The sequence below is a fragment of the Botrytis byssoidea genome (genome assembly GCF_014898295.1).
Source record: "Botrytis byssoidea strain MUCL 94 chromosome Unknown BBYS_005, whole genome shotgun sequence".
Lineage (NCBI taxonomy): Eukaryota > Fungi > Ascomycota > Leotiomycetes > Helotiales > Sclerotiniaceae > Botrytis > Botrytis byssoidea.
Window position 1 is genome coordinate 337,748 of NW_024065846.1, and position 23,121 is coordinate 360,868.

Genomic DNA, 23,121 nt, shown 5'->3' on the forward strand with positions numbered 1-23,121 from the left:
TTACAAGAGAGCGACAGCGCCCATAATGACAGCAATCAATCCCATGGAGATGCTAGAACGGCTAGCAGATCCAGTGACAATCATGCTTGGGGATGCAGTTGCTGATCCACTGGCGGCAGTGATGCCAGTGACGGAAGAGGTTGGTTGAGTGGGTTTGTTGATGCCAGTTCCACTAGCATAAGTTCCAGAGGTACCGTTGTTGGATGAGCCAACTGGGTAGACTGGAGATCCAGTAGGGGCAACAACTCCTGGTACAACAACAGTGGATGAACCAACTGGGTATACTTCAGATGCAGATCCAGTAGGGGCAGCATTTCCTGGTACAACAACAGTGGATGATCCAACTGGGTAGACTTGAGATCCAGTGGGGAGAATAGCTCCTGGTACAACGATGGTGGATGATGCACCTGAACCTGGAACAATCATAGTCGATGAAGCGATGGTGATACCCTCAGCGGATGAGACTGAAACAGCCTTACCTGGGAGACCAGAGACGGTGGAGTTCTCAGGGGACCCTGGGTAAGCAACACCAGATGGAGAGCTAGCACCGGCAGTTTGAATGATGGTAATGACGGATGCAGATTGAGTCTATGTTTGATTAGCTGTAGAACTTCAAGATAATTAAAAGGGGAAACTTACAACAGTGAGAATAGAAGGAGAAGCGGAAATGGTGATAACAGATGGTTGAGCACATTCTTCAGAACCTGCACTTCCAGATACACCAATGGCAGAAGTCAATGGTTGAGAGGAACCAGTTGCTGGTGCAGGTGTGGTCAAGCCTTGAGCTGAGCTGACTGCTTGACTAGCAACGGGAACAACTGTCACAGTGCTGTAAACCATATCTCCACTGTTAGTGTTGATAGCGGAGGATGGGCTACCGGTTGTGGCACTCAAACTTGCAACAACAGATGGTGATCCATTTCCAGAGTTTCCAGAGTTAGATCCAGTTTGTGTAGAAGCTGGAGTAGAAGCGACAGGGGCAGGGACACCGTTGCTGGAAACCACAGAGGCAGCTGGAGATGGAGCAGTGACACCAGAATTATCAAAAGTAGATGATGGGGCTGGCCCGGATGCTTGTGCGCTACCTTGTGGAACAACGACAGAACCGCTTGGGGAAGAAGTTCCTTGTGTTTGAACGGCAACTGTTCTAGTGGCATAGATGGTGGAAGACTGGAAAATTGTCGCAAAGCTTGTTGTTGTCTCAAGACTGGTGACTCCTCCGTTGGTCTGGGTCAAAGTGACTGGGTAGACAGTGACGTATGATTGGACGGAGACTGTGCTGTAAATTTGTTCGGTAGACACACCTTGGGAAACAGCTGGGGCAGAGCTTGCTGGGGCGGAGGCTACTGGAGCAGATGACGCTGGAGCAGAGCTTGCTGGAGCGGAGGCTACTGGAGCAGATGACGCTGGAGCAGAGCTTGCTGGAGCAGAGCTTGCTGGAGCGGAGGCTACTGGAGCAGATGACGCTGGAGCAGATGACGCTGGAGCAGAGCTTGCTGGAGCGGAGGCTATTGGGGCAGATGATGCTGGTGCCGATGGTCCAGAAGAGCAGGCAGTTGGAGTGACCAATGATCCGTTGCTATCAAACGGAGAATATCCGAGGCACGATGCATAGTCAGAAGCACAAGTGGCTCGGTTTGCACCTGAAGCACTTCGACAAGTGTTGTACTCAGTGGTGCAGGTCTCGGAGCATGCATCAGCAGATCCTGTTGACGATGGTGCTGGGGTTACGACAACAGTGCTAGTACCAACATGAGTGGAAGTGCTGTAAACAGTGGACAAGCTGGTGGTTGTCTCAAAGCTGGTTGTACCTTGGCTGGTGTGGGTGAGAGTTACTGGGCAAACTGTAGTGTAAGAGTCGACGACGACAGTTGTGTAGACAGTTTCGGAAGATTGAGCTGGAGAAGAGACAGCTGGGGCGGAGCCTGCTGGAGCAGAGCTTGCTGGAGCGGAGGCTACTGGGGTCACGACAACAGTGCTAGTACCAACAAGGGTGGAGGTGCTGTAAACAGTGGAGATGCTAGAAGTAGTCAAAACGCTGGTGGCTCCTCCAGTAGTTTGAGTCAAAGTAACTGGGCAGATAGTGGTGTAAGAGTCAACAATGACGGTAGTGTAGACAGTCTCGGAAGATTGAACTGGGGAAGAGACAGCTGGGCCAGTAACTTGAGCAGAACCAGATGGAACGACACTAGCACCCTCAGAATCGGAAGTTGCGGAAGGTGCAACAGTGATAGTACGTGTACCGGTAGCGGTTGACGAGCTGTAGACTGTGGAGGTGCTAGAAGTAGTCAAAACGCTGGTGGTTCCGCCATTGGTTTGAGTCAAAGTAACTGGGCAGATTGTAGTGTATGAATCAACGATAACGGTAGTGTAAACAGTCTCGGATGAGAATCCTGGTGAAGAAACAGCTGGGCCAGTGACTTGAGCGGATTCAGATGGAGATGAACCAGATGGCTTCACGACAACAGTCTTGGTGGCAGTCATGGTGGAAGAGCTGTAGACAGTTGAAATGGTAGAAGTGGTCAAAACACTTGTTACACCTTCACTAGTTTGTGTCATGGTAACAGGGCAAACAGTAGTGTATGAATCGACGATAACGGTTGTGTAAACAGTTTCGGATGAGGAGGCAGATGGAGAAGAGCCTCCAGTAACACTAGCGCCACTGGAATCGGTAGTACCAGATGGGCTTGAGATGTTGGCAGATTCAGATGGAGAAGATCCATTGGAAGAAACGGCTGGCAATGAACCACTGGCAGAAGGTTGGTTTGAGCCTGAAGAAGCATTGGGAGAAGATCCAGATGGTCCAGTTGATCCTGATGGATAAGCTCCGTTAGATGCACTTGGGGACGAACCGGAAGCGACAGATGATGGAGAAGATCCAGCTGGGACGGTGGAAAGTCCGCTGAGTTCACCAGTGCTGGTTTGAGCTGGAGTAGAGCCAGAAACTGGGCAAGCAGTTTGACCGGAGAGAAGAGCACCTGACGAAACACATGGAACAGAAGCAGCGGCGGTGCCAGATGGAGACGAACCATTTTCTGATCCTGAGGCACTTGGGGATGAACCGTTTGGTCCCGAAGCACTTGGATAGGCTCCACTTCCAGATGGAGAACCACTTGGGTATGAGTCACTTCCAGAGTTTCCAGAGCCAGATGCGCTTGGGGATGAGCCAGTTGCGATAGAGCTTGATGGGGATGAACCGTTTGATCCAGAGGCACTTGGGGATGAACCACTTGGGGAGGTGGTCTCACCGCTGAGTTCTCCGGTACTGCTTGGGGTAGGAGCTGAAGCAGCATTACTTCCGGAACCAATCGTACTTGATGGAGAAGAGCCCGAGAGTTCACTGGACAAGGCGGAGGTGATGGATGCCAAGTTAGTGGTTGAAGCTCCAGTGCCGACGGGAACGACAGCGATAGGAGTTGAGCTTGGGACGTCGAAAGTAGATGGGCTTGCTGATGCAACTGAGGTAAGAATGATTGTGCCAGGGATAGATGACGGGGCAACATTGGTATTGGCCGAAGTAGTAAGGGATGGCAAGCTTGATGGAATTGCTCCTGACGCGGTGTTACCAGCCTCAGTAACTGGGCAAACGGTAGTATAATCGATAACGGTTTGAGTAACAACTGTGGTACCTGCAAGGGATGCTGGGCAATGGATAACATTTGAAGCACAGCTAGTAATGGTAGTAACTTGGGTAGCATAAGCTGTAGATGTGGTCAAAGATGCTGCACTAGTAATGGTACCGATCAATGATCCAGTGGCGGAAGCACCGGATGGTCGGGAAGCAGTTAGCACAGTGCCATTCGAGAAATGTCCAGTTCCAGATGGGGCGGAGCCAGAGTCAGAGGCTGATGCACCGGAATCAGAACCCGAGCCACTGGAAGCCGAATTGCTGGAACCGGAGCCAGTGGAATCAGAGCCACTGGAAGCAGATCCAGTGGAAATAGCACCCAATACTCTGGTGGAAGTTGGTCTAGTGGTGCAAATAGCAGCTAGGGCACCAGCATTCACAGTAATAGCGGCAGTTGGAGCAATCTCGAATGCAGCAAAGTCGATGTTTGCAACGGAAGCAGCATATGCACCAATGTTAACATCGACTGCACCCGAGATAGAAAGTGGACAATCATCGGTGCTACCAATTTCAGTGACATATTGAAGCAAATCGGCATAGACACCAAGTTCAAAGCCGTAGCCAATGCCCAAGAGAGAGACGGTAGTACCAGCCTCAACTCTGCAGCGAATGGAAGCTTGCAATGTGGCTTCACCAGCAAGGACAACGATAGGAAGGTCATTCATGACAGCTCCGTCGAAGTTATAGTCCTTGATAGCACCGGCCAAGAGGTCAACAGTAAGGGAAGCGCCTTCTGGGAAGGAGAATTCGAAACCAGCAGAGAGATCGACTTGAGCATCAACGGAGATAACCAAATCGAGGAAAACGTTCAAGCCAACCGAGACAGTATCGAGGATAGAAACATCAGCAATAAGACCAGCTTCGAAAATATTGAGAGTGTAAGTGGCGGATTCAGCGGCGAAAACATTGAGTTCGATGTGTCCTCCAACATCCTCCAGAGAAATCAAACATTCCAAGCTTGCGGCCTCAACAATGGTTTCGTAAGGGCGTTCCAAGAACTCGAGCACCTCTTCGATAATATTGCCGGAGATTTCGGCCACGGTGTTGGTGACGACGGCTGTACCCCATGTTCGACAATCAACACACTTGATCTGGCATCCTGATGCACTTCCAAAGCTGATTCCGATATCTGCACCAAGACCGAGGTCAAGAAGACCAAATACATCTAACGCGGCACTGACTCCACTATAAATATGTCAGCAACAAACCTAACATGAAATCATCTTTGGTAACCCTTACGTATCTAACAAGACCTCATTCTGTCTCGAGCAGCCAATGTCATGGCTGCAAAGCTGCTTGTGGGATGTGTGTCTTGCAGAAACACCAGAGTGTACAACAGTAGAGATACCGGTGTGGACGACATCTATACGATCAGAATACTTTTCAGGTGCATAAGCTGGTGGATATGCTGCTACGTTTGTAGCAAGGACTGCCCCAACGAGGGCCGTCCCTAGAGACGATGAAAACATGACTGATAGAATAACAATAACAATAAATGAAAATGAATGTGTTTAATATGAAAAAAATTAAAAAAAAAAGATTGTAACAGGCCTAGAAGGACCTTTCGTAAAGAGAGTGGTAAAGAATGCAAAGCAGGCTTGGAAAGGAAAATAATGAAGGAGAGGAGAACATCTTTTAAAGACGACGACCATAACGTTCTCACCCCTTGAATCTTGGCATAGCGTTGAAGCTATCATGTTGATCATCTCGAATGAGAAAGGTAGATCTACTCTCCGAAATGAAAGTGTCTTTCCTATACTGGAGCCCCCTGTTCCGTACCTGACTTGAAAAATCATCATCTCCATATTTTGTGTAAAAATATGGGGTACCTTCGGACGAAATTCCAGAAGCCGTCCAGCAACTTTGCACCCGTAGACTTGATCTGATTACCGTCGAGATAAAAATAAGGTCTATGTGGATAACACATAATAGCATTCTATCAAAGCACTTGATGCCACTGGACATAACCTGGTGAAAAAGGTCTGGAAGGGAATGGGGGAAGTGAACATTGAGAGATTTTTGAGCACTTCCGGACTAGTAATTAACTGATCTACAATAAAGCACGAGCTTCATACCCATTTGGAATGAATTACCATACTCGGAAAGTCCCCTGGAAGTTATACCGTACGGCATAAAGTTGGCAGTGGGGTTGACACGTCCCCTTAGAATGGATTGGATGTTTCAGGTCAAAGATTCCAGGCTCAATAAACCGGATTTGTGTACGGACTGTATTGCACAATGGCTGTCCTTGATACCTATTGCCGTGTTGAAAATGACTTGTAAGCTGCTAAAGAACTCAATGCCGGTGAACCGTTCCGTACAATAGCGGCAGTGGCAGTGGCAAGTCCCTGGACGCATGGTTATGCCCTTAAAAATAGGTCTGAGAGTTCATTGAAAGGGGCAATGTTCATCTGTATGTTTATACATCCAATTAGTATGGAGTCATAAAAAGTTGGACTCTTCTGACGAACCAGTGGTACAGATGTCATGAGGAGCTAATCATTGGATACTTTTGATTATCCAATCTCTCACACCACCCAGGTATTTGGTCTTGAAGGAATCCAAGAATAGATACGACATTCCCAATTTGTGGCCCCCAATTTGCAATTGCTCATACCAAAGTATTAGATCTGCATTTTGGCCGCCTCATGACTCGACAAGGCTATTGTGCGCTAGACCCATTATAATGTTTTAGCGTGCATGTCAAGCGAAATTGCCGCGACGTCGCATGAGGCTAAAAGTTAATACTCAGCCTCGCATTGACGCACACAGGCTAGATTTGAAGTCCGAACTTTCATCAAATTTACGAAGTGCTTTATTTACCTTCACAAAATATCGGAACCGAGCAAATAAGCATACTAGGACGTCGAAATCAAGTATAGCTCGTGATCAGACCGAGGCATTATTCCGCATTGTGGTCTCTACACCCGCGTCATTGAACGCTACCTATCTAGCACCTTTCAAGCTATCGAAATTATCAGTTTTCTATCATAGGATTCACAGCACAATCACCACCACCCAGCATGTCACTCTCCTCCTATCTCGCCAAAAATTACCTCACCGCCTCCACCCCCTCTTCCAGTACCCCCAAAGACAAAAAACGCAAACGCAAGGCTGCCGCGCAAACCGGTCTCATAATCGCCGACGACGATGCCCCCGGCTGGTCCAATCCTCAAGACCATGCCTCCGACGATGATACCCCCATGATCACCAACCACAGCACCTCGGAATTTCGCAAATCCAAAAAATCATCTTGGAAAACCGTCGGCGTACCTGCTCTCCAGCCACAAAATGAAGACACCGCCGAAGCAGACCGGATAATCCAGCAAGCCGCCGCCGAGAACTCTGCCGCTCTGCACGCCGATGAAGAACCTACGATTGAAGAAACCCGCGGCGGGCTTCAAACTCGCGATGAGGCAGCCGCTCAAGCTGAGAAGAAAAAGCGAGTTGAAGCCGCGCAATGGGCGCGCGAATCTGGTTCAGGCAAAAGTAAAGGAAAAGAAGAAACTGTTTATCGAGATGCAACGGGTCGACGAATTGACATAAGTATGCGACGTTCCGAAGCTAAGAAAGAAATGGATGAAAAAGCACGAAAGGAATTGGAAGAAAAGGAGGCGCAAAAGGGAGACGTACAATTATTAGCAAAGGCGAAAAGAAGAGAGGAGTTAGATGAAGCGAAATTTATGACGGTGGCGAGGGGAGTGGATGATGTGGAGATGAATGAGGAGTTGAAGGAGGTAGAGCGGTGGAATGATCCCGCGATGCAGTTTTTGAGTAAAGAGAAGAAGGGAAAAAGTAGGACGGGAAAACCGTTATACAAAGGTTCGGCAGCGCCGAATAGATATGGCATTCGGCCGGGTCATCGATGGGATGGAGTAGATAGGGGCAATGGATGGGAGGCAGAAAGGTTTAAAGGGGAGAATAGGAGGGCGAGGAATAAGGATCTGGATTTCCAATGGCAGATGGACACCTAAACCTATATTACATATTTTACGTATACCCCGGGAAAGCGACGATTAATGGAGTTCAGATAATGATAATGCACGCTCTCGAGACGCTGTACTTGGGAGAAAAGAGGCCAGATTTTATCTCCTTTATAAGTTCTATAACAAATCAATCAATAATGAAATTTCAGAAATTAAGAGCTTTTAATAAATCCTTGAAGAATCTTCAATTGTCAAAGTATCTGAACATGTAATTGTCTGAATTGGAATGGAACAATTAGATTATTGGAGGAAGGGCTTTGCCAGTGGCCAATTTCGGCCTGTTTTTCCTCCTACGAAGGGGCACGGCACAAGCATGACAAACATATATTTCTGTATATTTTCATTTCTTTCTCTATTCTATGTAGGTATTGTAGACAAACTGTGAATGGCATCCCAATGCATCATACTGCCGTTGTAACGAATTTGTTGCATGTACCATAGCGGCCAATGTATGTTCCCCTCATATCCATATTACCAAACACCCTTTTTCGTAAGGTATTACATCATCTCCCATCTCACATTCTCACTCACTTTCCACCATTAAATTCATTCCACGATTGGATCTCAACACCGAAACCCTTTCCTACACGAAGATTCAAGTAACCATGATACCATGCTTCCTAAACTTTTGGTCGCAAAAGTTTGTCAGGTCCGTATTTAGTATATTTCTTGATCATTTCCATAAACTCCTTTTTAGTGGTCTGTCCTTCACCATCGCCAACTCTTCCACGGAAGTGTGCCAATATTTGACTAATGGAGACACCTGTTGAAGGCAGACCAGCAATATCTTTGGGCGTAATTGGACCAGAACCAGAGGGCGATGTAGCTTCTGTAATGATGTCATTAGTAAGTGTCTATTATCTGAAGAATTACGGAACAATGAGCACAAAAAGATATCCTTACCAGCTCCTTGAGAAGGGCTACCAGCGCGGCTACCACTCGCTTTACCGGGGATTGGACTACCAGGTCTTGAAGTTGTTGGTGATCCTCCCATACGAAGAGTGATCTTCTTCTTCTTTGAACCGGCTCCATCTGACATTTCACCACCCGTGGCTTCTCCGTCGCTTGTGGCACTTTGTGGGTTGGGTGTAGAAGAGCTGATTCTTGAAAGTTCGTTTGGATTTACCGACATCTTGACAATAGATGATTTTCTCTGAGGTTGACTAGGAATTGGAGTAGATGTACCTGTAGGTTGCGATGAGCTGACATGCTTCTTCTTATGCTTCTTTCTGGAAGATTCGTTTCCACTAGACTCTGAGAGGTTTGGGGATCCAGCTCTCTTAAGATTCTTGGATTTCTTCAAGGGATCAGTGTGCTTAGGTCGACCGGAAGGTGTGGTGTTGCCTTTTGACGAAGTACCTGAAGGCTTTGCTTCAGCCTTTAATTTGGCTTTGGCCTCTTCATCTTTCTTCTTGTCTATCTCCTTTTGCTTTTCCTCATCGGAGGTATCATCTTCGCTCTATTAAATGTTAGCAGGTAGATCAATGACCTTTGCAAAATACATACATCCGAGGAAGCATATGGATTGCTAGAATCACTATCATAGATGAAATTCTTTTCGCGTTTAGTCAAAGCCTTTCGGACACCCTTTCCCAATTTCTTCTTTGCCTCCAATTCTTGTTCTTCTTTGATGAAATCTTTCTCAACGGTTTCTTCATCTGCTTCACCAAACAAGTTGGCACCTCTTTGATCTTGCTTGATTCTTTCCTGAGCATCCTTTGTATCTTCATCCCTATCTGGCTCAACTGTGGCAAGCTCATCATCATCCTGAAACAGATCATCAGCATCAAAATCAAGCTCATCAATATCCCTTGTTTCATTTCTGCTTGATCCCTTGAAACTTGCACTCTCTGTCTTGACAGTGTACAACTTATTCATTCCTCTGATATTTTCCTGAGTTGCACGTTGAGCTTCGTTTCTCTCTTGGGTTTTCATAGCCCATCTAGATTCTTTAGTCTTCTTACTCAGCAAAGCTTCCGCTTCATCGATTGTGAGAGTGTTGAATTTATTTTTCGAGGTGAACTTGTACCACTTTTCAACTGGAATCATCTTGAAAGCACTTCCCTCCGTGAAGAACATAACATTGACTTCTGACAAAGCACTCTCATAATTACCAACCCAAGTGTTCTTGTTGTCAGCATCTTCCAGGTGCCAAGGTAAAGCTTCCTCATATCTAAGATCGGACTCTTTCTTTTGCTCTGCTGTCTTATCTAAGCGATGTACTTGAGTTGTCTTTTCATTTCGGAAAGCTTGAGCTTTCTTAGCAGCTGCTGCATTGGCGTTATTGCCAGTAGGAGCTATTTGCGCACGATCTGCAGCCTTTTGTGCCTCCTTCTCGGCCTTCAATATTTCTTGTCTTTCTCTCTCCTTAGAATCGACTGCATCCTCCATAACTACATCTTCATCCTTGAATGCTTTGCCCGGAGGTGGTTGCCGAGGGTCTCTGCGATGAAGAGAAATTGGTCGCGTGAACTCGTTTTGATCTGTCGGGTCAACCTCTTTCTTTCCAGAAAATCTCATTGCGTGATATCGGATGCCATCACGCAAAGCCCGCCTGGTAGTGAAGAGAGGATAATCCGTGACTTCTCCCTTGGGAGGATGAGTCCAACCACCGTATGTTTGTCTAGGCGCAACATTGCCATTGATAGGAATTGGACCTCTCGGACCAGGTGCGCGTGGACCAGAAACGTTGCTTAAGGATGTAGGCCCATTCGGTCTGGCTGGTGTCAAGCCGTTCAAGTTCGCGCCGGCAGGTATAGAAGATGGATTGGGTCTGCGGATAGGTTTCTTTCGTGGTCTCAAAGGATCAGCAGCCTTGACTTTACGTGTAAATTGTGGTGCGCCGCCGCTGTTGGGAGTTGGGGTAGGAGTTCGACCATTCGACATGCCAGATGGGGAGGCAGACATCTTGAATGATTATTCGGAAGGTGACTAGATTCTTGATAATGGAGGTTCGACCGATACAGTAGACTGAACAACCGATAGAGAAATCGTCTGGACTGAACAAACTCAATGAGTCCCTTCCTTCTGAGAATGAAGTTGAGAGCTGTTGTTGTTGCCTTGGCTCCGTCCTTCGGTCGCAAAAGCTGAAAAGAACGATATCTTTAATCTTGAAGTTGTGTACATGCGCTATTGATCTTGCTATTGATCTTTGTCGAAATGTATATCTAAGTAGGTGTAGATGAATTGAAATTTAATCCTCCAAAGTGGTAGTTGATTGTTCTTTGTTGAATTTAAATTTGCTTTGTGGATCAACTTGGTCGACTTTCTGATATGCTTCTACCATCCAAGATACAATTCAGTTCTGTTGCAATGACAAGCAATTAAACCTTACTAGTCCCAAAGCCGTATGGTGACTCCCGGATCGCCAATCCCTGCTCAGTTGTAGATAGTAGTGTCATATTGCTAGGGTGGCCGTAGTTTCAAGCGCCAAAAGTCAAAAGTCAAAAGCCAAAGCTTCTTGTGCTGGCCCGATATAAATTGTTTGCATCACATTCACTCGGAAGACTTCGAAGAGGGGAACATACATTTTGCTCATACAGTAGGCATAACTCTTTGAGGTATTCAAATTTCCATTCAGATCCTACATCTCACATCTACCATCAACAACAACTATCACATACTTCTTCTTGATAATCACTATTTGATCTGGAGAAGGAGGGGTATCTCAACAACTCCATTCTCCCCAAAGAGAAGGAAAAGAGAATATTCTAGACCACCAATCATCCAAACGACGACATATGGAAACTGTTCGACGACAACAACAACAACAACAACAGCATATTCCATCGGATTTCACCGTACAAAAGTATCTGATGATTAAGCATTTACAACGAGTCAATTCAATTCAACCTTTTCTTTACATCCCATTCAAAAAAATCATCTGAGATATTGAATGTCAGGCTTCAAGAAATTATCACATGATTAGTCTTCATTGATTCAATTCACTTCCAGAACACTGAATATATCTACTTCCGAGGTCGTAGATACTATCTGAAACATACAAAGAGGCATTATTCAATATATCAATCTTCGACATCATATTATTATTTTGTACTGGAAAACTCCAAACCAACTGGTCATCACATATTTACAAGGATGCTTCCAGTAGGGAAGGATCAAGGTGCCCACCTGCCTAGAGGAGATTTTGGTGATAATGGACTAGAAGATCGTCTTCGAGGTCTCATTCTCAATAACGCCAATGTTATCACGAATAATGAAAACGTCAATATGCATCCTCTTCCTGCTACTGGTGTCGCTGGTGCTAAACTGCCACCACATATGCTCACAGCCAGCCCATCGGAGCAACAGGAATACCTTTCCAATGTGGCCTCGAAAGCTACTGCATTATCACAGCATATCCCCAACAACGCTGCTCCATTATCTCCTCAACCTGGAAAGAAGAGAATGAACCAAGCACAAAGACGACAAATGAATGCTCAACTTTCAATCCCAGTCAACTCTGGACAACAACAGCATCATCAGCAAACAGGCCCGTCACCCCGAAACCACACACCTCATTCCGGAGAGCAACATTCAACACCATCTACACCGCAATACTACAACAACAATCAAAGGAACAACCAAAGACCACAACAAACTTACCAACAAGGACAATTCTCTCCACAATTACCTCATCAACAGCCCAGGTCTCCATATACCCATCAAACGGCATATAATAACTCTCCTAGGTCAGGTGGTTTTTCGAATCATGCGAGTTCCAATCTTCCGTTTCAAAATCCTGTATACCCTCAGCAACGCCAACAGCATTCTTGGCAGAACACGAATCAAACAAACCCCGGGTCTAGTTCTTTCGCCCAAAGACCTCAACCACAAAATCGACAATTGTATCATCCAGGTCCTTCGAATTCTGGTGGACAAGGACGCAGAAATTTTGGAGCAAGTACTGATGAAATGATGGGGCAGGGTGCATTCTTGGACAAATTGGCTGAAGAGTGTGTTCCAAAAATAGCGATTGATGTCGATGAGGCAAACAAGAAAGAGCAATTTCGAGCTCATATTGAAGAAGTCTGTAGAGTAGCGATTACTGAACATGAACGAGAAAACAGTGGCAACAAAGAGTTTGATTCTTCGACTGTTCAATTAAAATGCTACGGAAGTTTAAGTTCGGGCTTTGCAACTAAAGGATCTGATATGGATCTTGCAATTCTAACACCATTCTCGAATCCATCTGCAGAGTCTTCGGAGTCTCAAATACCACGGCTATTGGAAAAGCGATTGCTCAGCCTGGGATACGGCGCACGATTACTCACTAGAACAAGGGTTCCTATTATCAAGCTTTGCGAGAAACCACTCCCAAAGTTGATGGCAGATCTTTTGGCGGAGCGTGATAAATGGGAAGGTGGTTTGGGCGAAAGTCAAGATGATGATGCAGACGACAAGCACTTAGACAGTCATACGACAAAATCTCCTGAGCCAACCCCAACAGAGACTCATTCGAAAGCTAAGCCATTGACCGAAACTACCAGCAACACAAGCCAACCAAACAGCAAAGGGGAAGCACAACAAACCGTTAAGAAGGGTATCAGCTTGATGCAAAAAGAACACCAGAATCTTATTGACTACCATATTTGTGCGAAGCGTGCATTAAGAAAACATGGCGGGCGCGATTTATCTGTGAACTCGACTGAGCTTAATATGAAGGAAGCAAAGATTCTCAATGAAGTTTGTCGCGCCTTTATTCTTGGATTGCATTCTGAGGACCTATCAAAGCGGTTATCCGATTCTCCTTCCATCTCTCCATTGTTTGATCCTGCTGTGCCTTTTGTACAGCGGTCTCTGAATGGAATTTGCACACAAATCGAAGGGGAAAGACTAGCAATGGCATGGGATAAGCGGACTTTATTGGAAGCAACTGATAAACAAGAGTCGGATGCTCTTGCTGTTCTCGAGTCCTGGAAAGTTTTACGAAATAAAACAGGGCCCCTCACCGAGTCTGATATCTACAATAGACAGTTGCATACCGCCACAGAACGATTGAAGAGAATCCATTCTTTGCGTTTTGCATATCTCGACCAATTAATGTTTGAGAGTCCAAAACAATATCTCGCGAGAGTCGAGAAACTCAAGGAAGATCTTGAAGGCAAAGGGTTACCCCCAGACCTCATCCGCCCCCGTAACTTGACGGAAGAAGAAGTTATCGGCCAATTTGTTAAGAACTATATTGATGGCATCCATGATGTTCAAATTCGCGATACCTTGCAAAGTATGGAGGGAATAGTGACCTTGAAAGATGTAGCTCGCCGACATCAAATTTTGCAACTGGCGAAAGACTATGAGCATGCTCTTGAAGTCAATTTCTACGATGAGGAAGCAAAACCTCACATTGAAAGATACATTCCAGTTTTACGTGATCTAGCTTCTAGACAATTTTCTGTTGATTCTTCACAAGCAGAGTTGGTAGCGATCGTTCGTACTCTCCCTGATCCAACTCAAATATCACCAAACAAACCACGAGACCGATACAAGGATCATCTTGAATTTCCCAAAGACAAAGTTGGAATCCAATGTGATATCAATTTTTCAAATCATTTAGCTTTGCATAACACATTACTTCTCAGACTGTACTCTATCTGTGACCCGAGAGTCAAGATTATAGTATTATTTGTGAAGCATTGGGCCAAGATGCGAGGAATCAATACTCCATATCGTGGTACGCTTGGAAGTTACGGCTATGTACTAATGGTTTTACACTACCTAATGAACATTGCCCAACCTCCAGTGCTCCCAAATCTTCAGCACATGAATAAAGAGCCACCTGCACATCTTTCTCCCGCCGAGAAAGAAGCCCAAACTACTTGTGATGGTCATGATGTGAGATTTTGGAGAAACGAAGCAGAGATTAGATCTTTGGCAGAGCGTAAGATGCTAACACATAATCATGACTCTGTGGGTATGTTACTTCGGGGATTCTTTGAATACTTCGCACAGAGTCAACAGATGACAACGGTTCAAGGAAGAGGATTCGAATGGGGTCGTGAAGTTTTGAGTTTACGATCAAATCATGGTATCCTTAGCAAGCACGAGAAAGGATGGGTTGGTGCAAGAACGGTCGTCGAAACCACGCAAATTGCAGCTCCCCCTACCCCTTCAACACCAGCATTTTCGACTCCCGCGACTCCAAACGTTACAAAGGAGAATACTAATAGTTTATCCGCCGCGTCAGAAGGCAAACAGCCTCCTAAGACTATGGAAGAAACTAAGGAGGTTCGCCATCGGTATCTCTTAGCAATAGAGGATCCATTCGAGATTGAGCATAACATTGCACGTACTGTGACCCATAATGGAATTGTATCAATTCGAGATGAGTTCAGACGTGCATGGGGTATCATCAAATCTCTCGGAACCAAATACCAATCGAAAGATGGTCTGTTGGATCCGATTCCAAATTCTCCCAACGACTCCAAACACGAGTTACAGATTCTACTGGATACTATTCACGGATGGGAAAAGCGAGTAGTTGCGGCTGGAAACGTCTAAAATTCCATGTGAGACATGGACATCTCAGGCTATGTCGAACAAAGGATAGACGGACGGAAAAACTGGAGCACTTGGCGTTGTTGGGGAAGAGATAGATTATTATTGTATGATTAGAAGAGAAATACGGATTAGCTCTTGTTACGAAGAGTACCAATATGCATGATTTGTTGGTGATTAACGATAGTCTTCCAGTTCCACGTGAAGAATCCAAGCGGATTTGGTCCCCTGCTTTTACCAAAAGATAGTTCGCATTGTAAATATTGCTTTTGTACTTCCCCGCATATTGGAAGCTCCAGATTTTCTCGACATCTTTTGATTTGATTCATCAATACGAAGTGTTGGAAATACTGTACCAGCATGTTTCGTACCCCCATGTATGCTTACTCGCGCACCAGCGGAGGTTTACCCCAATGACCCCAACAAAGTTCGGCGAGTTCTTATCTGGGGGAATTTCCCCACGGATATGGAAAAAGTCCCCCACAAGTGCAGGCAATTTCTCCAGGATTACTCCAGGATTGCTGGGATTGCTATAGGATTACTCCAGGATTACTCCAGGATTAATATCAATTAATGCGAGGCGAGTATCGCTATTGGAACGCCACAACTAAATAACTAAAAATGATGAGTGCGGATTGGTGCAATTATTACTTCAATCATTTCCGTGTGGAAGTAAACCCTTGGGAACGGTGTAAAAGATCGTACGGCGCAGTAGACCATGTTATAGCTATCAAAGTGTCATGGGGAAGAATGATAAGTGGTATATATACAATTCGAGCCCCTTGATTGAGGTTACACTTGCTTGTCAGTTCTATCTCATTCATTGTACCTTTATAACTTCTTTCTTGCTATCAATTGCAGAAGAAGTCAATTGACTGAGGAGGAATTCACTTCAATTGTGTCCGTTGTCTATCACAAGAAAAGTCAATCAGCGTTGTGAATAGGAGAACAAATTCAAGATGTTCAACACCACTAATAAGAGATGGTACAATTGGTTAGTATCATTTGAAAACTTTAAACAGTTGAACAGAATTCTAATTTTTCTTTAGGTACATTTCTATGGTGGCAGCCGCATGTATGGTGTTGTACGGTTATGATGCTTCCGTTTTCAATGCTTGTCAAAACTCCAAACATTGGGTTGCATACTTCGATAATCCCGTGAGTGACCCAATCATCCAACCAAGTAGTGATTAGATGCTAATATTCTCCAGAGTACATATACGCTCGGTCTCGTCAATACATCTTATAATATCGGTGGTATCGTGTCTGGATTCTTCTTTGGTGGACCAATTGTATGTGGACTATCCATCATTTAATGAAGCATTCGTATGCTAATATGACTTAGGCCGATAGACTCGGACGAAGATGGGGAATGGGAATCGGTTGCTTCTTAACTATCATTGCTACATTCGTCCAATGTTTTGCACCACGAGGAAACTTGAATGCCTTCATCGGAGGTCGTGTCATCATTGGTCTTGGACAGGGAATTGCTTTGAGTATGTATCAATCAGAGTGCTTTACGCAATTAGATCTAACAATAGTATAGCCGCCGGACCAGTTTACATTGGTGAACTTGCACCACCCGAGATCCGTGGTAAAATCATGGGTTTCTGGCAATTGTTCTACTCAGTCGGTTCGTTCATCGCCTATTGGATTGCCTTCGCTACCGGAAAACACACCGCTGCGCTCGGAGATTGGGATTGGAAAACAATTGTCATTTTCCAAATGATGGTTCCAATCCTCATCTGTATCCTCCTCCCCTTCATCCCCGAAACTCCTCGTTGGTACATTTCTCACGGAAATGTCGAAGGAGCTCGTCATGCCCTTCTCCAAGTCCGCGACACTGAACAAGAAGTCGAAGATGAACTCCTCCAAATCAGAGAAGCGCTCGAATACGAAAAGGAACAAACTTCTACCAGCTCTTACAAGGCTTTGTGGATGGATAAGTCCGTCCGCAAGAGAATGTGGATTGCTTTCATCATCAATGCTGGACAACAACTTACTGGCCAGGGTAGTCTCAACAGTTACTCCTCGGCTATCTACAAGGGAATCTACAAAGATGCCGAAACTATCAATCTTATCAACGCTATCAACGGAACCTGTGGTATTATCTTCACTCTCAACGCCGTCTGGACCGTCGATCGCTATGGACGTAAATTCCTTTTCATCGTCGGAGGATTCGGAATGGCTCTTTGCATGATCGCTTTTGCCGCCGTCGGTATCGCGACACCAGATTCATACTATTTGAGCGGAACAACGAAAACTCTCACGAAAGAGCAACCCGTCGGAATCGCACTCACATTCCTCCTTTTCTTGTTCATCTTCTTCTACAAACCCACTTGGGGAGCCACAACTTGGATTTGGACCTCCGAAATCTTCAGTATGAATGTCAGAGCCCAGGCCGTGGGTATGTGCAGTCAATGGCAAAACGTGTCGAATTTGATTTTCAATCAATTCTTCCCCGTTTTTCTGGCCAAGTGCAGTTTGTAAGTTTCTTCCCCCTTTACTTCCTTTTGTCTTCGTATCGATAACTAACATCCCTTCTTTTAGTTACACATTCTTCTTCTTCGGCGGTATCAACTGTCTCCTCGCCGTCTTCGTCATCTTCGTGGTGCCGGAAACCCGAAACATCATGTTGGAAGAGATGGACGTGCTCTTTGGCGGCGTCAACCATATTGAAAAAGGAGGAGCACAGCTGGGAGTTGAGGATACCCATCACGCGTACGTTCAGCATGTTGAGACTGAAGGCGCGGATATTGCGGGCGTGGAAAATGAACATGTCGTTATGCATGAGAAGGTTTAGATTTGGAGATGCTAGGGAGATTTTGAATGAGGTGCCCATTGGTTGATGGGTATATGGGTTATATGGATGGAGCTCATGTGGTATGACTGGCTTGTACCTACTCACTTACCTACATCTGATGAGGAATTAGTTAATATGAGATGATGTTATGTATTTATGCATTTAATTGAAATTTTTTGTCTCTAGTAATTTTTTACGCTTTTGTGTAATATTCAATGTTGTATGGATTCGTGAAAGACTGCATATTGCTTTAGAGTTCTCGCACATGAGATTAGATTTGGGGGTGTAGAGTATTTCTTATGAATCCCGTAAAGACACTTTTTCCCGCTGATTCCTAAATTGTTGCTGAGCCACAAGATCACATAATATCTGGAAAATACATGGCCTGTTGCAGAAAGGGAGAGTAGTAATGTGAAATGCATTTTTGGCCCTGTGATCCCTCGCAAGATCTAATCGGTACTGTTCGACCTCTGAGTATCGCTTACATCATATTGTTATGCATTCATAATTAGGATCTCTTAATGGCTTGACGTTCAATCGAGAAGTTTCTAGCAAGTTTCTTGGTACCAAAGATATGGGTATGTATTTTGCTTAAACATGAGGCAGGGCATTTAAATTGTTTATTCCTATCGAGATTCACGAGATTTACTAAGGACTGCGGCTTTTGTTTCTCGTTTGAGCTAATCTTGATCCCTATATTACCGTTTAAGCTCAATCCTCACTTGTCCGCAATTAAATACTCTAGAGCACATTTGTCCCCGTCAATCGGAGGATCAGGCTTGAACAGGGTATCAAACTCCACGAAGCTGAAATCTGCAGGTACGGTACCCGAATCCCCATTCCCAGTCGCGTAGACTCCGAGCATCATTCCTGTAAATGCAGCGCCTATGGGCGGATCGGCCGTTATTTCCTCAACTATTGTTTCGCCCATCCATTGTATGGCTTTTTCGTTGGGTTCATCGCACGGTTTAAAGCCTAATTTGTATCCTTCGTCTGTACACCAGATGTACAGCGTTACATCGCCTTTGGTTTTTAGCTCTTTGATGCTGTGACCTTTGGCTTGACCGTTAATGAGGATTTGAGTGATTACTTGTTTGCGGGATTCTTGTGGACTGCCTTTGATTCCGATGTGGGCGTAAGTCAAATGGTTCCAGTATACTACAGTCCCTGCTTCCATATGGGCAGACGTAGGATTGAAGGAGAGTCGAGTAGACCAAACTCCCATGCGAGATGTTTGTTTGCGGAGGAAGACAGTAGGGCAAGCTGGACTGCCGAGTGTGTATGGACTTCCAAATAATCGTAAGCTAGATGGATTGGTCGTTATCTCGAAATCTTGTTTTTGAGGAGTATCTAGAGTAATAATTAGCATGTTCGATTGAGAATAGGCATTCAAGCATCGAGTGGCACAGACGAAGTGAACTTACTTTTTCGATACCACCCAAGTTGTAACTTTGGACTCGTAAATTCATCACGCCACTTGGCGGGTTGCTGTATCTGATATAATCCCGAACCCTCGCCTTGAAGGGTAATTTTCTTGCCTTCGTTTACAACAGGCCAGTCATCCTCCCACGTCATAGGTACGAGAAAAGTCTCTCTTCCTAGATTTCTAGATTAGCTAATATAAGTGTAGACAGTTAGATCTCTCATCTTACCAAAAACTGAAGATTTGACTCCATCAGCTAGTATTATAGGCCGACATGCAAGCAGAACTGCCCACCAGTTTCCTTCTTTGTCCTCAACAATATCAATATGACCTGTGTTAACCACTTCATCACCTTCAACTCCGATTTTCCATAATGGAGCATTGATAATTTCCCATGGTCCGAAAGGTCCAGTTGATGATCGTGATACCCACTCACAATGTCCTGATTCGGTGCCGCCTTCAGCAGTAAATAGATAGTAGAACTTCCCTCTCTTGAAAATATGGGATCCTTCTGCAATACCCGACGGGGAAGAGCGAATCACCCGGGGAACAGATGTAGAAACCCCAGTGGAAATATCAATAGTAGTGATATGGATGGCAAAATCTTTGAGGGGTTTTTCAATTGTACGCTCATGCTTGCGTCTGGTGGTTGATAAATAGACTTTTCCGTCATCGTCAAAAAACAGCTTCAATGATTGTTAGCGTCTAAATCATCATACTTTTCCATCCGAGTGACATTAACTAATATCTAAGCTCAACGTGAACACTCACATCTTGATCAAACCCCACTTCATCAAACCAAATTGGTTCGCTCCACTCACCCCCAAAAACACCTTCCGCTTTACACTTAACATAAAAACCTCTTGGCCAAACTCTCTGATCTTCTTGCGGTCTATACCTATCAAAACACGCTGCTGTAATATAAAACCAACCTTCATGCTCCCTAATAGTCGGGGCCCATATTCCACCTCCAGGTTCAGGGGTGCGAATATCAAGCTGGGAACGACGGGTCAAGGCATGGGATATGAGTTTCCATGATATCAAATCAGTGCTGTGGTATATGGGTATCCCGGGAAAATACTCAAAGGAAGATGTGATGAGGAAGTAATTATCGCCAGAGCGGATGATGGAGGGGTCGGGATGACTTCCCGGAAGAATAGGGTTGGTGTAGGTGTTGGGTTTGGTCATGATGAACTCGGAGTATGGGGAAGTAACTTCAAGATCATCGATGAGGCTCAACTTTAAGGCGTGAGAATGTAGTTTTAAATAAAGTCATGTTGATTTGAAGTGCTTGCATTCTAGTATCAATGTATCATGCATGCGGCCACATGGATTGAATGGAAAGTAATATAATTGGTGGATCTTAATTCTCCCCACTGCAAATTAGCGTAGCAACTGACGGCTGGAGCGTGCATTAGTTCCCGTGACGGTTCAAGTCTGTAAACTTCATCCACCGGTGATCAATCTTACAACAAACAGTTTGTGGTCAGACAATTTCTCAAATTTCTACCAGCATTTTGACATCACTCTTTTCGATATTGGAGGCACCAAGAAATTCCCCAGATTCCAATGTGGTCCCTCAGTTCTCAAGCGAAATAGCAGAAAATATCGTTATTGACAAGCGTGTTCATTGCTTGGCGCTTCGAGAACTGTTTTCCTTCAATATTAGCCTGTATGCTTTGGCAACCTTCAATCTAGGCTGTTATAATTAACTTCTCCTCTCAGGTGGAGCTTAGATTAAAAGGTGGTAGATCTACTTGTTCATGCTATAGCAATGGCCGACATGGACATCATGACTCCTCTCTCGGTGGATTTGGTGTCCGAAATGCATGCCTTCTCCTCCCCAGGGTATGTCTAAGAGGTAGGTACTTGAGATTTATGAAAGAGATCTCTAGCTTTCCCCTTTCCCATTTTCTCGTTGTATTTCGTCCGTACTCTTCTCATATCTGCGAAAATTGAACATACGCAAAAATGCATCTCAATTCCCATTCCTACAATATTCTCTCTATTCTTTTGCTCTCCTCATTTCCTAATCTTTCTTCCTGTGCTGAGACCGTATCTTCAACTCTTTCACGCCCAGAGATCATTGTTGCACCCATCCAACCTGCCAAGGCTCACTTGGCAAGTACCGCGCTTTCTACCCCCCGAAATCGCACTTGCCATGTCTCCTCCTTGGGCTCTGGCCGCGATGATTCTCCCGCTTTACTTGCCGCCATCAAATCCTGCAACAATGGTGGAGTTGTCCAACTGAATGAAACTCTCTACACAATCTCCACCGCCTTGAATCTTAAATCTCTTCAATCTATTGACTTCAACATCTCAGGCACCATTCAATTCTCCTCCAACATAACCTATTGGACAGCCAATAGTTTCAAGTATACTTTTCAAAACAGCAGTGCCTTTTGGCAATGGAGTGGAAATGACATCAATTGGTATGGAGGAGGAACTATTGATGGGAATGGGCAACCATGGTGGGATGCCTTTGCAAAAGATAGCACTCTTGCGCGACCAATATTGTTTGTCATGAATGGAGTGACAGGAGGAGGTATGAGTGGGTTGAAGATGAAGAGTCCACCGAATTGGTTTAATCTCATCACGGGCAGTCAGGATGTGGTCGTTAGTGGAATGACTTTGACGGCAGCGACAAGTAATTCTAATCCGGTTAAGAATTCTGGTTGGTTTCCCCTATTATTTGCCGACGCTCATTAATTTTTGATGGATACATTAAACTAACGAGTGCTCAAAGATGGCTGGGACACTTACCTCTCTTCCCATATCACAATTCAAAACTCAACCATCCTTAATACCGACGACTGCGTATCCTTCAAACCTAACAGCAGTTCCATTATCGTCCAAAATCTTGCGTGTACAGGTTCTCATGGCATATCCGTTGGCAGTTTAGGACAATACGTTGGAGTTACTGATATCGTCGAAGATATCTACATTTACAACAATACACTAAGCAAAGCCAGTGATGCGGCGAGAATTAAGGTCTGGGCAGGCGCCGTACCGAATTCAGATGGAAGTCTACCTTATGGAGCAGGTGGAGGCAATGGCGTGGTGAGAAATATTACGTATGACAAGATGACGGTTTCTAGTGTTGATTGTAGGTTTCATATCATCCTATCAAAGATTGAGTTATCATCTTTACTAATTGGAAAATGGTAGACTCGATTGAACTCACTTCTTGCTATATGCAAACTACTGCAAATTGCAACGCTTACCCTGTGAGTACTTTACTTCACCACCCTCTTTGTATCTCACAAGAACTACAAGGACAACTAGCTGATGATTCTACCAGACGAAAATGACAATACAAGATGTAGTATTCAAAAACTTTGTGGGTGTCTCGAGCACAAAACATGACCCTAAGGTCGGAACTTTGGTGTGCAGTAGTGCTTCTGTGAGTATATTCCTTTTATCCCAAGTCACATAATCCTATGTCAAGGATTATGTCCCTCTTCTCAGTGATTCTAGACTAACGAGTGATAAGTCATGCATAAACATCGCAGCTCAAAACATCAATATCACCACGCCGAGCAAGAAAACTGCAACATGGACTTGTACGAATGTGAACAAGACTTTGTTAGGGATCAATTGTGTTTAAAGGGGATTAAAACTGTTGGTCAGATGAGGATAGATGAAGAAAATAGTTCGTTAGTTCATTAGTTCTCTAGTAGTGGTAGTTGATGGCCGAAATATGTTTTTCGTCATGAGTTTATTATTGTGCGACAATAAGGAGATCATCGTGGATCAATGACAATGAAAAATATCAGACACTATT

The 23,121-nt window shown here is 44.8% G+C and overlaps 7 protein-coding genes across 7 annotated transcripts; 4 read left to right on the forward strand and 3 right to left on the reverse strand.

Annotated features, from left to right (window-relative positions):
- Positions 1-5,097, reverse strand: EAE97_002913 (uncharacterized protein; the record flags this gene model as incomplete). The annotated part of the gene is made up of 3 exons (XM_038873425.1): positions 1-588; positions 640-4,813; positions 4,868-5,097. 3 exons carry the CDS (start codon positions 5,095-5,097, stop codon positions 1-3), a joined length of 4,992 nt encoding a protein of 1,663 aa, XP_038735288.1.
- Positions 5,098-6,651: 1,554 nt separating this feature from the next.
- On the forward strand, positions 6,652-7,602 carry EAE97_002914 (uncharacterized protein; the record flags this gene model as incomplete). The annotated part of the gene is made up of 1 exon (XM_038873426.1): positions 6,652-7,602. The coding sequence occupies one exon, from the start codon at positions 6,652-6,654 to the stop codon at positions 7,600-7,602; it is 951 nt and encodes a 316-aa protein (XP_038735289.1).
- Positions 7,603-8,234: 632 nt separating this feature from the next.
- On the reverse strand, positions 8,235-10,521 carry EAE97_002915 (uncharacterized protein; the record flags this gene model as incomplete). Its single annotated transcript, XM_038873427.1, has 3 exons — positions 8,235-8,443; positions 8,518-9,073; positions 9,121-10,521. 3 exons carry the CDS (start codon positions 10,519-10,521, stop codon positions 8,235-8,237), a joined length of 2,166 nt encoding a protein of 721 aa, XP_038735290.1.
- Positions 10,522-11,712: 1,191 nt separating this feature from the next.
- Positions 11,713-15,114, forward strand: EAE97_002916 (uncharacterized protein; the record flags this gene model as incomplete). Its single annotated transcript, XM_038873428.1, has 1 exon — positions 11,713-15,114. One exon carries the CDS (start codon positions 11,713-11,715, stop codon positions 15,112-15,114), a length of 3,402 nt encoding a protein of 1,133 aa, XP_038735291.1.
- Positions 15,115-15,892: 778 nt separating this feature from the next.
- EAE97_002917 (uncharacterized protein) lies at positions 15,893-18,103 on the forward strand. The gene is made up of 6 exons (XM_038873429.1): positions 15,893-16,105; positions 16,161-16,269; positions 16,323-16,403; positions 16,457-16,607; positions 16,658-17,597; positions 17,662-18,103. Exons 1-6 carry the CDS (start codon positions 16,071-16,073, stop codon positions 17,912-17,914), a joined length of 1,569 nt encoding a protein of 522 aa, XP_038735292.1. The 5' UTR covers positions 15,893-16,070; the 3' UTR covers positions 17,915-18,103.
- A 529-nt stretch (positions 18,104-18,632) lies between these two features.
- On the reverse strand, positions 18,633-20,525 carry EAE97_002918 (uncharacterized protein; the record flags this gene model as incomplete). Its single annotated transcript, XM_038873430.1, has 4 exons — positions 18,633-19,264; positions 19,339-19,512; positions 19,567-20,023; positions 20,109-20,525. 4 exons carry the CDS (start codon positions 20,523-20,525, stop codon positions 18,633-18,635), a joined length of 1,680 nt encoding a protein of 559 aa, XP_038735293.1.
- Positions 20,526-21,308: 783 nt separating this feature from the next.
- Positions 21,309-22,944, forward strand: EAE97_002919 (uncharacterized protein; the record flags this gene model as incomplete). Its single annotated transcript, XM_038873431.1, has 5 exons — positions 21,309-22,011; positions 22,084-22,443; positions 22,506-22,564; positions 22,639-22,740; positions 22,831-22,944. The coding sequence occupies 5 exons, from the start codon at positions 21,309-21,311 to the stop codon at positions 22,942-22,944; spliced, it is 1,338 nt and encodes a 445-aa protein (XP_038735294.1).
- Between the last annotated feature and the right edge of the window lie 177 nt (positions 22,945-23,121).

What these genes read in the sequence shown, in the direction of transcription:
- EAE97_002917 (XM_038873429.1), top strand. Translation starts at nt 16,071, where the DNA reads ATGTTCAACACCACTAATAAGAGATGGTACAATTG. An exon ending in AATAAGAGATGGTACAATTG is followed by an intron (nt 16,106 to 16,160) that starts GTTAGTATCATT and finishes ATTTTTCTTTAG; the next exon opens with GTACATTTCTATGGTGGCAG. An exon ending in TTGCATACTTCGATAATCCC is followed by an intron (nt 16,270 to 16,322) that starts GTGAGTGACCCA and finishes AATATTCTCCAG; the next exon opens with AGTACATATACGCTCGGTCT.